The following is an 18746-nucleotide window of genomic DNA, read 5'->3' as shown; positions in this document are numbered from 1 at the left end:
AGGATTTTAGATTGTATGGAGTTATTTGCTCTCACTTGCATTTCCAGCGGCGCTGAAACACAATGCATAATCAAAATATTATGTTCTTTTTCAATTAATAATGAGAATTACTTTGTATTGCAGCATCGTGGATTGTGATGGAATACTGGTTTGCAAATCTAAGAGAAAAATCAGCAGATATAGAATACCTGCTGAGATGCTCTTATATGTATGTACATCTTTATGAAAAAAAAAATAAAACAGTGCACAGCAATAACCACAACCTGAGTTCCTCTGTTTTCATGGGCATAATTTATTTTCTCAACTTTTTCTTTCCTGAGAGGTAATACACCAGAGGGATGAAAGTGGGATTTTGCCTTCCTTTTCCTATCATTTATGCTCATGGATTTAAGACAGACTTCTAGTGCCAAGTCTTCTGTTTTTGAGAGGAATTGAGAAATTATCCTAGCAGCTTTCACATTGCACTTCTACTGCTTTTCCCTTCCAGTGAAGCCTCACATGTAACAAATCACAGAGATGATAATCCAGAGACAAGTATAGCACGCAGCCCTGCAGGACAGGCAGAATCAGTGCTGCTGTTGAATCAACAGATGCACGTGTTGCCCCAAAGAGAGTGCTACTGAAGAGAAATAGATGTAACTGACTAAAATCAGAGGGTTACATGCCGTCATTTTGTTTGACAAATTTAATGTAACTCTACAAATCCTATGCCAGTCATGAATATTTAGAAAATCAAGGCCTGAGATTTTTAGAGGGATAAATCCACTTCCGAAATTAAATGATGATAAAAGTAATATACTCATAATAGATATAGTTTACCTATTCAAATCAATGCTAACTTCCCACAAATTTTGAGATTAGAGACAGAATAGTTGGTATAGAAATTAATTGTGTTTTTCCTTAAAGTTCAGAGCTTTTCAATTACTACCTCAATTTTGAACGACACAGGGAGTATTCATGTTTCATATTTAATGCCACATGTAGTACTGATGAGCTGCTACAGTCAAAATTTCAGCCCTATTACAGAAACTCAATTGTTCAAGTAATTCCACTGAAATAAATGGGATCAACCAGGTAGATGATCATGAACGTGACTGAAGATTCTACAAAGTGTTCTATTCTGGACTTTCTTTTAAAAAAAATAAAATTATTTTAGGTACGAATTAGATTGTGCGAGTCCTTACATTGGGGAGAGTTTTGTAAGGTGGGAAGTAAAGAATGTGTTATATGAAATTAGGACTTAACTGGGACTAGGGATGGTCACATGCAAAAGGAAGAGGTGATATATTTATCATTAGTTGTGTGTAGCTATCAAAGGAAGCTCAGATTTGCAACACAGCCAATACCCCCAAAAAAGTTGTAAAATGAAGGGCAATGGACCTTCTGGATAATGTAAAATTGTGTCACATAGAAATCTGCTGTTTTCTCAATAAGCCCCCACATTTTTCTACTTGAGGAAGCTCAGCTCTTTTGACCACAGTTTATATAGTATTCATGGTAAAAATACATGCTAGTAGTCTATCATTTAGAGTCAAGGGGAAAAACTTTCAAGGCTGTGTACAACTTCTAAGAAATTTCTTAATAAACACATATTTATTTATTTTTTTTATAACTACTGCGACACCAAAAGAAAATAATTACCCTATTGAGCAAGACTATAAAAATTAAAACACCAAGCCAGGTAAGAGAGCCTCCCTACGAGTGGATGCGCACATTTCAGCAATATGCCTCCAAAGGTCCTCCTAGTAGGGCTCCAAAGAATTTATTTTCTTATTTTAAAACAACGTAACCAAGAGTTACAGCTGAAACTTTCAAGATGATAAAAAATACGTAAATCCTACTTAAAAAAAAAAAAAAAGAAATTATACAACACCTTATTTCTACCTGTCTCCTTAAATATGTATCAGCCAGTATGGCATTATGGTAAGACCTGAAAGTTACACGATGAAAATGGTCCATAACAATCCATCACAAGGGGTGTATAGCTTTCAGTATCGCTGTACCTTTGTTACTGTGAACTACATTATAACCCCATAGATGTCATTAAAATTGGAACAATTTGCTTCATCTAAATATGTAGATCCAACTGTTGGGAGACCTCAAAGCTTGCTGAACAATCATTAGTCCATTCCACAAGAAAATATAATTGAAAGAAACGCTAAGAAACTCTCATTTACTCTCAGTTAATAAGAATTTCTGCCAAAGAACAAACACACAGTCATATTTTTATATTTGCCTAAACAACAATAGATAGATCTACAAATATTCAGAAATTCTGTAACAATTGGTTGTAGAACACCTCACAGCTTAAATGAATTCCATCAGGTACTCTGGGTCAAATTCTGCTTTTAAATAAATAAAAGTGCAAATAAAGATAGTAATTCTTTGCTGAAGTATTTCAGTCTTTTGTCACTCTTGGTTTATCAAGAAAATACCAGAGAGAAAGAGGAAAAAAGATTTTCCTAATTCTTTCTTATTTTTACTGCCTGCAAACCATAAGTCTCTCCACTGAAGTAATGAAAATACACTGTTGTAAATGCAGGATGTATTAAGGTCAAAGGAAAAAAAGTTAAATTAACTCAATTTTTTTCAAATTTCAGAAGCCCTTACATTTAAATCCAAAGAAAATTAATATTCCAAATGAACTGGTTTATTTTACTTTATATTGCAAATCAAACTTTAGGTAATTAAAATTAACTGCAAACATTCCATTGGAATAAAATAAACAGAGAAAAGTGTGTCTTAACTTAATTTTGATTAAAATAGAAAAAAATGTTTAAAGAAAAGGTAACAACTTTTTAACTTACCAGCTTGACCAAGTGTATACTCCTGATATCTTGTTCCTATTCTGTTTGTGGCTGTACAATTATACCGTCCAAAATCACTGTCAGATGTGGGAGCAATCTTTAAAATGAATTAAGTTTGTAAACATTAGTTTCTAATCGAATATCAAAGTTCTTTAAAAAAATAAAAATTGTAAATATGTTATCCTTAACCAATATGCAGATGCATTCTTACCTCAGCCTATCTAGTATATTCTCCAAATAAAGAGCTAAATACGAACCTTCTCCTGTTAAACACCACCTTCTCAAATTCAAATGAGGAAATCAAATAATGGAAAATGGTGACATTGTTCATCTTTACAATTCCACTATTAAACAAGAAAAAAAATCTAATAAACTACACGTTTTTTTCACAGACACTATTTGCACAAACTGATATTTGCACAAACTGGAGAAGAGAACTGGAGAAGGGAGATGTTATTGTGGCCTTCCAGTACCTAAAAAGGGCCTACAGGAGAGCTGGGGAAGGACTTTTTACTAGGGCATGTAGTGATGGGACGAGGGGGAATGGCTATAAACTGGAAGAGGGCAGGTTTAGATTAAACATTAGGAAGAAATTTTTCACTTTAAGGGTGGTAAGGCACTGGAACAAGTTACCCAGAGAGTTTGTTGAGGCCCCATCCCTGGAGGTGTTCAAGGCCAGGCTGGACGTGGCCTTGGGCAACCTGGTCTAGTGGGAGGTGTCCCTGCCCATGGCAGGGGGGTTGGAACTAGATGATCTTCAAGGTCGCTTCCAACCTAAACCATTCTATGATTCTATGATATTTTGACTGAAATAAGCAATGAAAGGTCTGAAAATTGCTGATTCCTATAGACGATGAAAGAATAATATTTTACTTTTTATTGTTTACAGGATTCACAATACACCAGACATTCGGGGGGTGAAAGAAGATGTGAGGGATGTGGCTCAATTGTAAACTCAGGTCTCTCATGTCAGCATTTGGAGAACCACAGACCGTAGAGCGTATTTTGTGTTGCTAAGCTTTACTTACAATAAAAAAAAAAAAAAAACCAAAAAAAAACCCCAAACTAAAGATGACGTTCAAACAACAGTAAGACTGTGTCTCTTTAAATACATATCCTCTACTACAAGAAACGAGGTTACTTGTTTGGACTTTAGGAAAAAAACATATTTTTTTTCAGTGCATTGTACACCTTTTGCTTGGGATCTGAAGTAGGTCCCCCACTCTGATTAGCCCTAAGGCTTCTCAGCCTTTTTTCCTATGGCAACCGAGAAGCTTTTGCTCAGACATAAGCCTGATACCAGATAGAAATGGAGAAAACCAAGGAAGACAGTATGTCATCCTTGTAGCAGGTGACACCAGGGTTGGGGACACTGGTTATGCTTTTTTGTGAAATGATTAATTAATGACCAAGATTTGCTATACACTATTGTTGAGTAGTTCACTGTTTAGTCAAGTTAATAAAGTAAATGGATAATTAAGGTGCATTCTTTGTCTTCTGCCTTTCTCGTGTTTTTCTATTAAATGTACCTTTTAGGTAACAGAAGGGAGCTTAGTTCTTATTTTTCCAATGCCTCTGTGAGGAAACAGTTGTTTCAAAGCCAATTGCAGTTTACCATCACTTTACTCCTGTACTTTGTTCTTGATTGAAGCCACACAAATCTTTTTGTATATACCAAGCAGCTACCAGCTAGTCATTTTAATTTTTAGTATTAACCTGATGGGTTAGTTTTATATTTATTCATGTATTTATTAACTTGCAAGAAACACAAGTTGCATTTTTGTCCACTGAAGTGTTCACAGTTTTCCACCGAGCCCGAACCGTGAAAATTAGGTTTATTTTCTAAATGCTCACAAGAATGTACAGATAAATAAATTCATGAAGAGTTGTTTTGTTTTGTTTTTTTAAAAAGAGCTTTGCTTATTAAATTGTAAGTCTTATTCTTAAATGCACTCTATAGTACTTGCAATGGTGCCAAACTGAAGAATAAATTAATTAATGTCACCATGTTGATTTCCATTTTAAGCCTTACCTCTAGAATCAGCTTTCTTCCTGTACTGTAGGTCTTCAGATGTGTCGTATTTTTCACTGGTAAAATGAATTTTCCTCTTCTCCATTGAACTGAGGCAGATGGATTTGCTAGCACTTCACAACTTATATTGATGGGATTGCCTTCCCAAGAGTAATATATGGTCTGATTTGACACAAATGTTGGAGCATCTGGAAAAAGGAAGTAATACACAAATATATTAACTGTTTTAGTAAAACAAGCTGCATACCCCTGTCCAAGCATTCATGCTCACATAGGAATTTCAATTGATTGCTGTATTAATTTGTTGCAGACCGTAAAAATATCAGTATTCAACTTTGAGTTTCTTGATCCTTTATTTTAGTAGCTTTCTCCTCTCCTGAAACTGTTTCAGCTGAAATTCTCAGGAAGAGAACACCTGCTAATTCTATTTAGCATTAGGCAACATCAGGTCCTTGAAAGACGTTTTCTCAGAAAAGACAAAGAACATTTTGTCCTCCTGAGGATGACAAACTCTTCAGCCAGACCCTTGTATGACAAAGGGAGGTGACCTACAAAACTTATTTATACAATCTGTTCATTTCCTGATTTTATAGTGTCTTCTTTTGCTATGGAGAAATTACATTCACTCTGCAAATTTTTGTGTAAGAGCTTCACCCATTTCTCACTGGGACTGTCTTACACTTTATGAAATCTTTCTAAAGAGAGATGCTTAGTTGTGTGAATAAACCTAAAAGAAAGAAATAATAAAAGCATACCTAAAATGTTGCAATGTACTCTAGCTTTTATTCCAAAAGAGAATTATCAATTATCCCTGCTGTCACGGTACCTCTTTTTAATATTTAAAATATAGATGTATATATTTTTACTCTGACAAAGAGCTCCTAAATATTTCTAGATGTTTCTCTGGAAATTCTTTTCTAGTCTTCTCACAAATAATTTAACTTTAGGCTAGAAAATTGCTAATTGGTCTATCAGAGACCAGAACTGAGCACATTTAACTAAGTACTAAAATTTAGCTTCAGGAATGGTTTAAAACTACTTCCTTGTTTCTGAAGTGCACATTTTCAAATTTTTCTGTGTTTCCCTTTGTCAAAAAGCATAACCTTTTGGTGACATTATGCTGCTGCATGCATGCATACAGGCTTTGACTGAAAAGAACTGTTATCAGTAGAAGTTTTAAAGTACAGAGGCTGCTACATTGCTCAATGCCAGCAGCACTTTTTTAATAACTATTCAAGTCCTTATTTTTGCAGGAAAGCAAGTGGTTTCATCCAAATAAGTAAAGTATGCCTTCTTATGAATTATTCACCAGATACAAGAGCTCATCTTTCTTTTCCAAATGTTTTGGTAAGTGATTCTAGAATTCTAGTGCTACTTGACGTTCATAGACCTTAAAAAAAAAAATATATATATATATTTCATCATCTAAACATTTTAATGCAAAAACGGACTATCGGAGTCTTCAGGATGTGATACCTCAGACTAGTGGAGCTCTATGAAGAAAAAAGCAAACTGCATATGCCCGTTTTTATGGTTAAGTATGGTCAGGAATCTCAGAATACCAAGTCAGAGCCCTGGCTTTTCCTCTGGAAATGAAGTTAGTGGTGGGAGCCACTTGAAGAAAAACTGAATGACCTGACTTCTCCCTAGCTGACAGTTTTTGCACCTAATGTGTTCAACATATGGATCAGAAATCTCATCAGACTGTTCATGAGGCGCCAAATGTGGTTATTTCACAACAAATTTTAGATAAGCACTGCCTTCCAATGCACTATTTCTCAGAATAAGTTCACTCCATTAATGAACACTGGTATGAATGTGGAAGATAGAAAGCTATTCTGTCTGCATCTAACTTTCCTTTCCAAGTAATATCATGTGGTTTGATGCGTTCTGTTGATTTAAATATACATGTGGCAAGCTCATATCCAATTTAAAAAGTCTTACAAGTGAAAAAGTAATGTACACTTCTACACTGCAGATACAAGCATTTAGGAGAATAGGGACTTTCAGTTCAGGCTGCTCTCTCTTCTAAAGATTTTGGATGCAAATAGTATCCTTTTATTTATATTTTAAAAGAATAGTTGAGTTATGGACTGCCAGCTACATATGACCACAGATATTAACAGATAGTTTTAACATCATAAAATACAAATAAGACTAAAAGTCCATAAAATAAAGATATATCCCAAAATCTACAACTCCCAAACATAAACATTCCTAAACAAAAAGACCTTCTCAAAAGGTCTGAGTAAATAGGCTTTGCAGCCATTTCCCCAGCAGTTGAAAGCTCCAATATGGCAAAAAAGGGGACACGGGAAGACTGTGCAATTAGCTTGATTCAGACAAATTATCTTAAGTCAGATGATTTTTTATTTCATAGTCAGAAACAGATTAAGGTACCTGGAGTGATTTTTCACGTGAAGAAAATAACTCTGGAAAAAAACTGTTTACAGTACAAATAACAGGGTTTTTTTACATTTCTTATAAAATAAAAAGAGCTTGAAGGGAATAATTGGTTTATAGGTTTATAAAGAGATCTAGTTTTTTCTTGTATGCTCTTCATCACTAACTGTAGTATATTATACTTAAATGGTTACAGAATTAGTATTTATCAAACAGAAACACACAATAAGTTTAATTAAAATACAGCATGAAAAAAATAAGAAACCTTAAAGCCAAGGCTTTGAAAACATAAGGTTGACTACTTTACAACTCTACAAAACCTGATCGCTCATTTTATAGAATAGCTAAGAAACAAATTAAGTTAATAAATACAACATTTACCAAGAAATTCTATCAACTCAAAATGAAGTATAACAAAGTAGAAATGAGAAGGTGTACCTTCTCCTATGTTAAGAATACTTAAATGCAATATATGTACTGTATAAAAAGAAAAAAAATCTTCCATGCAGATGAGTGAGAAAGTTAAAACCATTAAAAAATAAAAATATGCTCTGCTTAGTTTCTGTGTAACTCGAGATTAATTTACACCTGACAAAAAAATCAGTTCAGGGTGTAAATGAACTGTTCTTTTTAAGCTTTTGTACATAAAGTACTACCAGTTCAGACAACATATTGGCCTTCTATATAGCTAAATACAGAACTAGGAGCTTGAATACACTGATTATTTTTTTTAAAAAGCATCCCTGATAAAATTTATTACCTCTGAACGTTACGGTGCTCTACTGAAAAAAGAAAAAAAAAATCCTGCAGAAAAGTACAAAAACTACTGTTCATATTAGTATAGGCACACAATAAATCATAGAATGGTTTGGCTTGGAAGGGACCATTAAAGATGACCTAGTCCAGTCCCCCTGCCAAGGGGCAACAACTGTCACCTCTTGCCCTATCACTACAAGCCATGGTAAAAATTCTCTATCTTTCTTTTAAGCCTCTTTCACATATTGAAAGGCTGCAATAAAGTCTTCCTGGAACCTCCCCTTCTCCAGGCTGAACAACCTCAACTCTCTCAGCCTCTCTCCATAGCAGAGGTGTTCCATCCCTCTGATCATTTTTGTAGCCCTCCTCTGGACCCACTATAACAGGTTCTTATCTGTCCTGTGCTGGGGACCCCAGAGCTGGACGCAGTACTCCAGGTGGGGTCTCACGAGAGCAAAGGGGCAGAATCCCCTCCCTCAACCTACTGGCCATGCTTCTTTTGATGCAGCCTGGGATATGATAAAGTTCATAAGTACTGTTATAAGCTTGAACAGTGAGAGATGGAGTATTATTTTTGAGAGATGAAGCAATCCAAATGAAAAACATGCCTAGAAGGAACAAAGACTATATCACAGTAGGATTCTATAAGCAATTATAACTTTAGAATGGCATTTTAGAATGGTGAATATTATGGCACCAGCATCAGCTAAACTCAAGATGTTCCTTTTCCCAAACACGAAAGAAACTGGTCAGCAGTCCAATTAGGAGAAGTGGTTCTGGATAACCTGTACAAGAAGCCTACGTAAGAGAAGCAAACTCTGACCTGAAAACTGTCTCTAGCATTTAGGTATCCTTATTAGGTATAATGTCCAAGAACAGTGATTCAAGAACAGACTAATACATCACCTGTCTCATCCAGAAGGTAATTCAATTAATGACTTCAAAGATACAGCTCTGGTGTATGTTTGGCATTATACACAAAATTGGATATGGCAAATTATCTGATTCAGCACATGTGTCCAGACAGCTATAATAGCAAACTAGTGTACAGAATCAGATTTGCACTTCTTAATTCAAGAACATAGGTTTTCAAACTTTTGGCTATTTGTTCCTCAAATAATTTGTTTTCCTGGATCATAAAATGAAAATACAGGACAGACCATCAGGTCTAAGATGCTGGGACATTTTGTGTAGCATACTATTGGAAACCTCTCTCTTACATGGTTAATACTGGCATAAGTTTCCCATCATCAAAGACTTTAATAAACCACATCCCCTAGCAAATGTACTACTTTCCTTGTCAGCCACCTTGTAAAAGTACCTTTTTTTTTTTTTTTTTTTTTTTGTATTTCTGCCACAATTTGGTTAACAGCCCTCTATCTTTCTATTTTGGAATGAATAGTTTTTCCCTGGAGATAAAGTAGAAGAACCTTCCCAGACAGTGACAATAACTGTCACATATTCCTTGTAACAAGAAATAATTTTAGAAAGACTTAACAAATGAGACCAGGTGATCAGATTTTAATTTAGAATTATCGTTAAAAAGAAGATAGGAACTACAGAGCTTCAGCATTACTAACTCAGTTTTACTGCTACTATCACACGGTCATGTGGCTGCAAGGAAAAACGTGCCAGATCTGCATGTGAAGTTTCCAAATAGAAAAGCAAATGAAACTCATCATATACTAGGTTTTAAATGGCCATGATTATTAGCTAAAACCAGGCGGTTGTTTGTTTTTTTTTTCAGAATCCAGCTAACCATTTTGAAAGTCTGAGATCGGCAGTTTTGCAGAGGTACGTTTGTTTCACAGCAAATGACAGGAAACACCACTCTCAGCAATGCTTCCTTTCCCCTGTCCCATTCTCTTGGTTCCTCTCAAAATGCACTACAATAAAACATTGGTATTCAATAGTATGATGGACTATCTACTAATTATACAGTTTATGCAAGAGCAAGACTCCCCTCTTACTGGCAAGCAGTACTAGTCCCTGATAAGCTTGACTACGATATTATTTTTAATATCCAAGCACCACACTAATTTCTCCATTTCCATAAACATAAACAAAAAATTAGTTATCATGAAGATAAGGTATCTTTCTGCTAGATGCAAAGTATGTTACTGATAACAGCACCTTCAGTCTTAACAAATGCTGGGCAATGAATGAATGAATAATTTTGGTGCTTGGTGCTGGCAGAGTCATAGAAACTTAATGCATCTATTTCTCTTTGAATTCCACTTGACATTAAGGAACTGTATTTGGTTGATCACTTAAAAAAACCAACAAAAAATCCCAAACAACCCACAAAAGCAAGCAAAAACTCCAAGAAATTTTAGTTTCATAGAAATATCTGCTGTGAATGGACAAACCTGTCTAAAATTACTTAAACCTGTCTAAAATAGAAGAAGAAATTATAAAGAAATCATAGCTAGCTAAAATAAGCTAAGTATGTCAATAGTGATGTTTAAAAGAAACTGCCAGCATACATTTGTCAGTCATTTTTTATGGCAGTAGATCGCTAAGAACACTGCCCATCAGAATTAGTACAGGAAGACTTCCCCTATAGATCTCTCACACTCGCAGCAACTTTTATTTTAGTAATAAAATGATCAGGTGTTGCTAATTACTGACACAGTACTTTTGGATGGCACCAGTTTGTATCAACATTTCAATTGTTACATGTATGCCAGGATAGAATTACTGGAATAATTAATTTAGGATGGCCAGACTTCTAACTTCATATATTAGATCACATAACTCTCTTATAGCCAGAAGTGAAAAACTGTGATGTCTTTCTCAAACCAGGATCCTAACCCCCATTTCTCTTCCTATCCTACTTGTCACATTTTCAGAACAAAATCCAGCTTCATATCTTTACCTTCCATATTTTCCTACCTGTCATCCTTACCTCCACAATACACCTCCTATTGATATCTTCCCTCCATTCCCTAATCTCTCTCTCTCTCTCCCCCCCAACCCTATATCACCAAATCATAATTGTTCCTCTTGGAGCAGGGACTCTCAGCCTCATTACCTCTTTACTTAATTTTTACACACAGTGCTGTCCAGAAAAGAACAACAAAAAAATCTCTAATAGATTTTAAAGGACGTACTAACAATCCAAACAGCATTGCTGAAATTACCCTGTATATCCAACTCCAACACGTGGTCCCCCTAAACCTATACCTTATATCCCTCAGACTTCCAGTACAGTGTGCTCAAACTCACACGGTATTTCCCTCTTTTGCCCCACACTGCTCCCACTGTGTATGGCAACAGCAGCTCTGTGGTGCAGAGGGACCCAGCCTCAGATATTGCAACCACATCTACGTGCCTTGGGTTTACTGTAAACAATACTGGAAGTCTCTCAAGCATGTGCTAACCTAGTGACTTCAGGATGCCCTGACATAACTGAAGACTATTTAAAGATTCCAACTTCACGTATGCCAAGTATTATGCAGTTAAGGGAGGTTAATTGAGAAAAAATAACTGAGGTTACAAATTAAGATATTTTGTTCAAGTTCCAAAGTTGTAACAGGACATTTATCATACCACCTAATTATTTCATAATTCCCAGATGTGTTGCTTCTGCTCTGATGGACCTATCTTGGAGGTATAGAGAAGGACAAAGGCCATGTTGCATTTTTTTCATTCACAGTTTATCATTGTATAATATAAATTACACCTAACATAGTATGAAATGATTTGTAAAATTCTGTTGAATTTTCCAAGTATGAAAACTAAGCGTTAATTACCAACATAGACATTTAATATTTTTAGCCTGTAGGTCCAACTCATGAAGCAGAACTGTCTTCAAGGAAACATAAGAAAGCTCTTTCTTGCCTTTTTTTTAACTTTTACTTTTCAGAATTGCATACGTGAAAAATAATGTCAGTAAGAAAAGATGCTGAGGCATATAAACCTATTAATAAAACAAGTAAATTATTAGAAGAGAAACAGAATAAAACCTAAAATATTTTATTCATATTTTATTCAAATATTCATTCAATTTTTTTTTCTATTAAAAGCAAAATAGCCAACATGTTATTAAAAAGCTACTTAAAATTCCATCAAGCTCATTGCAAGGTCAACAAAAACATGCAGTATAGAGCTCTATTAGGTAAATATTTAGAGAAATTCCTAACACTAATATCACATTTTAGCAAGACATTAACATATAGAGGCCAAAAGGTTTTTAAGATGGAATTTCTGTTCTAAAATATAATTACACCATTTTGGGCTAAAGACTAGGTAGATTTACTATACAGAAGAATAAAGTATAATTTTAGCCACATTGCCAGGTTTATTGTTTCAACGTCAGGAACAAAGATGCACTCATCTCTGCTTCAGTGCAGGGAGTTTTGGTGAAATGTTTTTTGCAAAGTGACTTTATGCAATAAACCTCATCTTTTGCTCAGAATTCAATATTCTTATCCCCTTTAAGTCCCTGCAATGGCATACCAAATTTGCTTCTATGCGAGTACACAAGGTAGTCAAAGAAGGAAAATTTTAAATCTTATAAGTGACATTCATGAGCTCCAAAGTCAGGTAAAAATTATCACATGTATTTCATGATGCTAAAGACTGACCTTTTCCACCTTTGCTTTCTCATTTTAAGCTATAAATTTGTCAGGAAGAAATCTAATTATAGGCAATAGTAATTCAATAGAAGAGTTGCACAATTTTCTCGAATCTTTCAACATTTTGTTTCTCTTGATTGCTTTTCCTGTCATTTGTCTCTTTCTTAGGTCATATGATTGAGTTTATTAGTTGGTTGTTGTTGTTTTTTTTTCTGGCTGTGATAGGGCTGGGTCCCAATGATTAATAGCTGAAGGGAGGGTGTAAAGATGACGGAGCCAGGCTATTCTCAGTGGTAACAGGACAAGAGGCGATCCCCTCCAACCTCAACCATTCTGTGACTCTGTGAGTAGGGATGGGATGTTGATACACTGATTTCCTTTAGCAGAAACTGAATCCAAAGTATGAACTGCCTGCATTTATTATAATCTGTGATAGCAGTAGGTAGCTGAAACATTTGTGACATTAGTCACAACATTTGTGACATCCTGCACACAGTAGTATTATTTTCACTGATTCAAAGCCTTGCTTCCTTGAAGGTAAATAGTATTTGTAGCTCAACTTGTTGAACCTGCTTTTAAGTGATGCTATATATTTTTGCAAAGATATAAAATTAAATAGCACGAATCCAAAGCATCTGTGTTAACCACAGTGCGATACAGCTAACTAACATAAAACAAAGTGAAAAGTCCAAAAGGCTAATTGACTCAGGAAACAAAGGTCAATATTGTAACAGTAATGAGGTTGATTTCAAATTGTGGCAAGAAAAGTAAAAAAAAAAAAAGGAAAAAGACTATTTCTGATAAGCAATACAGTAATACAATAAATACTGCACGGGTTTCTTTACAGGTAAAGACTATGTTGCACATGCTACGCAATTTTTTTTTTGTCCCACTGAATGTTGATACTTAACTAATAAGTAATATAACTACAAAATTCAGGTTTGGATGAAAACCAGAATTAAGAAAAACTTCTAATTTTTGGAATTATTTTTTTTTTAGAAATTATTTTCTAAGAAATCATATATGTCAACCACTCATGTGGTTGATCTCAAACAAAAACATACCATATTACTGAATGTAATATGTTTTTGACAGGTGAGTATATCTCAAAACACTAGTCTTTGTGTACAGGGAGGAAGTAGGCATTTTTGCACCATCCAACATATCTAATAATTGCGGTATCAATATTGAAACTTGGGAATTTTAACTGAAATAGAGTGATGTGAAAACTGGTAATTGCAGCTACAAAAGACTGTTAGTTAGGATGCTTCCCAGGCAGTATATGGAAAAACAGAGATTTTTCCAAAGAATATGGCTTAATACATTTTCTCCAGTAACAGGAGTATTCTCCAAAGGAATTTGCACTTGGTGATACAGAGCAATCAGAGAGACCAGCCCCTTACACAGTGCGTGCACCTAGGAGTACACCATTAAGTGCTATGAATACTTCTGACTGTGCTAATAAGAGTTTGAACACAATGAAAGGAAAACTTTAAGGGCAAGTAGAGAGCCACTTTTAAGGATCATAGACTGTTGATCATTACTGGCTTGTATAAATCCTTCCCAACTTAAGCAAAGCCATCAGTGCATCCTAACTGAGAATAATACTATGAAGAAAGATGATCCAGCATATTGAACATGTCAGAATTATGATTTTTCATTCTCTAATGCCAATCATTGCAGTGAGTAATTTGTAGAACCCAGGAAATAATGTGTTCTTTCATCAGAATTTCTCTTCTTTTAGTCAGGCCTGTATTGTGTTTTTTAAGATTCCTTTATTTCCCAAGCATATTATTTTCAGACTAATTATGCCTCAGGTAAAAAGACAAAAAATACAATACAGAATAAATATCTGCATAGGAAAACTGTAACTTTGAAAGGCACCTGATAGTATTATATGTACAAATCAAATTGTCAATCACTGGGATTTGCACAGTTAACTTCCTCAGGCCCTTCTGAAAACCTCATCCTAGAGTATCTCCTGTTATATCTTTTTTTTTTTTACTTCTATCATGGTTTTTATTAAAAAAAGAAATAGCTATTTCTTTATAAATAATTTCTCTGATAAATATACCGATAATCACTATAGACACATCTTAATACCCAATATCTAGGATATATCATATATGCCATCACATAGGAACTTTTCCATTACTTCCATAATTATTATGATTATTATTATTATTATTAGCCAATACACAGTAGGCTTCATATATGTAATCAAATTTTGCAAATTAATGAAATCCATTCGTAAATAATATTTGCAATGGTATCTCTCTTTTTCACATAATTTTGATGTATTTTTCGTACTTAATATAAGGAAAATTAAATATAACTAAATTAAAAGATGACTTTGTAGAAAGAAATCCTCGTAATTGTCTCTGGGTTCCCTTCATGTCTGTATAGCATGTACTTCGGATAAAAGGCAGGGTTAACTGTACCCAATTGGTATCAAACCTGACGATCTCCTCCTGTCCTGCAGAACTGCTCTCATCATCAAAAGCAACCCCAACAGAGAAAAAGGATAAAGTACAGAAACTCTGGGCAATCCTACTGTCAGTTTAAGTCTCTGATAGGGGCCAGTAAGTAAAGGGATGAGACAGTGACACCAGAGCACCCTGTGCCTCCATTTGGCCTGTTTAACTGCAAGGACATTTAAGGATGTGATGGGAACATGCTCCTCTCCTCACTACACAAACTGTCAAATGTACTAAAACGTATAAAGAAAACTCCTGTAGTTTTGCTATTAACTTACAGAATGGCATAGGTGTGTTGATTAGTCCTATCTAGGAACTACGGAACAATATAAACTATTAAGTCTTGCTCATTTATTTATATTTTAATTTTAAAATAGTTATTGAGGTTTATACTACAATGTCATTAAAAATAATAAAAATTCTGCTAAAATGGCTCAGTAGTGACTATGCAAAGAGAGTTTTGAAGAGAACAAAACCAAAATAAATGAAGTGAAAAAAAAAATATTTTAAAGAGTTTTTTGCAATTTGAAAAAAAAAAAAAAAAGTAAAAAACCCTGATCAAAATGTTTGCAATTACAATTAACATGCTGAAAAAATATAACTTGGAAAATAATACAACAAGAGTCAAATAATTTATTCAATACTGACTTCACAGAATCTCATAACAAGTCCCCCCCCCTTTTCCCATTTTACTCTGAGAATGCAAATCGGTTGTTTAGTTTCTGAGCCTGTACATTCTTCTGAATGTCTCTAGCCTATAACTTACAAAGTTAAATAACTGGAATGAAGGATAACTACTACACCTGCTTCATGAAATAATGCATTTGTAGTGTTTACCAAGGCATAAATTTAGCCTTAAACCAAAATGCTATTCCATTTTCTCATACACTACATTTGATTGTTCCCACACATACTCAAAATTAGGTCTGCCTCACCGTAATGAGAATACGTTACTTTTAAATTTTTAGCATCTGTTATAAAACTTTCACCCTGAACGGTGTCTTAGAATATAATAATGCATTGTATCAAACCAGAGATTTTGTTATGCCCTTTAGTATGAATTCTGTGCTGCAAATAAATTCTTAAATTTCAATTGCCCATGTTTAATAAAATGTGGTGCATCCTGTATCTCTCTTCTGAATACAAAAGGTATTAATATTTAATTTTAAAGCATAATGGCTACATAACCTTAATCAAACAATAGATTTCATAACGCTATGTGTAGAGTAGGACAGGATTTTACAGAAATTTTACAGGAACATCACTGAACTTACATTTTCATCTAGTAAAATATTTTTTCCTTTATATACATATAAAATAAATAATTATCATTGCAAGACTGGATTCATTAAAGAAAGAAATATAGTAAAATAATATGTTCCCAAATGAATAATAATATATTGCAGTTTCAGATTCCTTCATGTATCTATTTATTGAAGAATAGCTATGTTAAAATTATTAATAAATAATGTATTTATTTCTTAGGTCTTCTGGGTTCGCAAATCTCGCCATTCCTAACATCCAATTACCACTTTGACCATTTCTCATTTTCCTTTCAGATTTATTTCCTACTTCATAACGCATTGCTTGCCTGCCAAAAAGACGGAACACACAACCGTATACCAAAGTCACTTTCAGAACTCCTCAGGAAATCACTCAGCTGATAGTCTAGCAACCGTTACTTATCTTTCTGTGCCACAGATCCTATTCAAACTTCTGTCTTCCCACTGGAAAGACTTTTTCCGTTCAGAGTCTCAAACAGGCTCACTCAAGCCATATTGCAAATGTTGAACAAATTTATCTAGAAAATCTCTAGTAAAATAGAACAAGAATGAAATATAGAAGGATTTGTTTGTTTTCATTTTTGAAGACTTTTGCTTCATCAATTTGGAGAACAATTTGAAGAGACAATTTTCCAATGAATTTTTTTATATTTCAAATTTATATCCTCTGACTAGCTTCGACAGCATCAGACTCTTCTCTAAGCAAAAATAATCTCCTTTCTCCTGGATAAAACTCAAGAGCTTTGAATAAGCAGCCTGTCCATAAAGCAGCCTGTCTAAAAGAGATTGTCACAAACTTGTGAACTCCAGGAGGGGTTATAAGAAGGGCTAGAGACTTGCTGGGGATTAGCAAAACAGAGAACTAGGAAAAAAAAAAATAAATAGAAGACTGCTGAATCTTAGAAGGTTACGACTGAGCTGTTGCTCAAATCAATCCTTAACCTTATCCCACTGAATACTTTTCACCCACAGCAGTCTCCAGTAGCCCGAAGACTTGAAGTTATGAAGCTTAGCCTTAAGTAAGTGGATAATACCACTGGAGTATGATCTCAGATGAAATCCTGTCCTGCTTAAATCACCAACAAAGGTCTTGTCAACTTCAGAAAAGACAGGATTCCTCCACAGAATTTAGTATCACTAACTACAGAAGGACATGCTTTCATAAATTACTCAAGTTTAAACATGAATTACCAGAAAAAACTGACCTTCCATTAAGAATGTACTTTTTTTTTTTCCTTTTAAAACAAATTTAAAAGAGAAAACAAAATATTAGAACTTACATTCAATATCAAGGTACATGCTCTTTTGGTGCCCACCAATTCTACTTGCAGCTTCACAGTCATATCTCCCTGAATCTGACAACTTCACATCTTTAATATGCAGTGACGATTTTCCATGCTGCCCTTTGACTTCTATACGGCCATCTGGGCTCTGTTTACATTGATTCAGGAAAAAGAAAGGTTTTATATATATATGTATATTTAAGTATGTTTTATATATTAAACACCATTGATAAGTATGACTGAAAGCATCTCTTCACCTATGGTGAAGTTATTACTGACAGCTAAGCAACTTCTAAATTTGTCAAATAAATTAAAAAAAATATAGAAAAAGATGTTCTGTTTCTAGGCACTATAATCAAGGGAATAAGTACATGCTTAAAGGAACACTGTCAAGGTAAAACACAAAATGTATCGTATCCACATATGATTGAAATAGTGAACTGCATACTCAAAAACTGTTTATGATCTCACTCATTTTGTTATGATGCTGCAGTTAATGAAAATGCATACACATAAAATCATAGTACCTTAGATTACAGTTAGCATCATCTCTATTTTCCTTCAAAATGTAACTGTGAAACTGAATAGAAATATCCCCCCAAACAATAATCAAAACACAAATCCAGTCATAATTTATTTTCATTATTCACATTTTCTTGTAAGAAGCTCACAATTGTTAAAAAACATGATCCATAAATACAACTGGAATTTTACTATTTCATTTCCATATCATTGCATGGAAAAAGGCAAGGGAGAAAAATAAAAGATGGCTTCTGATTTTCTAGAACATGAATTTTATACTTAGCAACTTCATGAACATCCTTATCCATAACACCTCCCCATCTGCTCCCCAAAAACTTTTTGAATTTCAAGAGTATAAAATATTAGAGAAAACTAAATAAAACAAAAAAAAAATCCACCACTCAACACTTTAGTCTTCATGGAGTAGCATACCTGAGGAAAAAGAAGTTATTTTTAATCTGGTTCTGCTCTTTACATGTATTGTAGCTTTGGGAAACTTGCTTTATTCTTTGTTTCACTTCTTCATTTGAGGGAAAAAAAAGCTGATAAAAAATACTGATATTTACCTACCTTCATTATTAAGGAAGGTGGAAAAGGGAGGGA

The 18746-nt window shown here is 34.3% G+C and overlaps 1 protein-coding gene across 1 annotated transcript in view; it reads right to left on the bottom strand.

The window, feature by feature from the left end:
* NCAM2 (neural cell adhesion molecule 2) overlaps nucleotides 1-18746 on the bottom strand; it is a 305551-nt gene that overhangs the window by 83854 nt on the left and 202951 nt on the right. The window contains exons 9-11 of the mRNA XM_009882029.1: nucleotides 17619-17769; nucleotides 4840-5027; nucleotides 2808-2904 (exon numbers count right to left, since the gene is read on the bottom strand). Coding sequence (XP_009880331.1) covers nucleotides 2808-2904; nucleotides 4840-5027; nucleotides 17619-17769 — 436 coding nt within the window. The remainder of the gene's footprint in view (nucleotides 1-2807; nucleotides 2905-4839; nucleotides 5028-17618; nucleotides 17770-18746) is intronic.

Source organism: Charadrius vociferus, unplaced genomic scaffold (genome assembly GCF_000708025.1).
Source record: "Charadrius vociferus isolate BGI_N301 unplaced genomic scaffold, ASM70802v2 scaffold401, whole genome shotgun sequence".
NCBI classification, from domain to species: Eukaryota; Metazoa; Chordata; class Aves; order Charadriiformes; family Charadriidae; genus Charadrius; species Charadrius vociferus.
The sequence above is the reverse complement of the archived record's forward strand: the minus strand, read 5'-3'. Positions and strand labels throughout refer to the sequence as shown.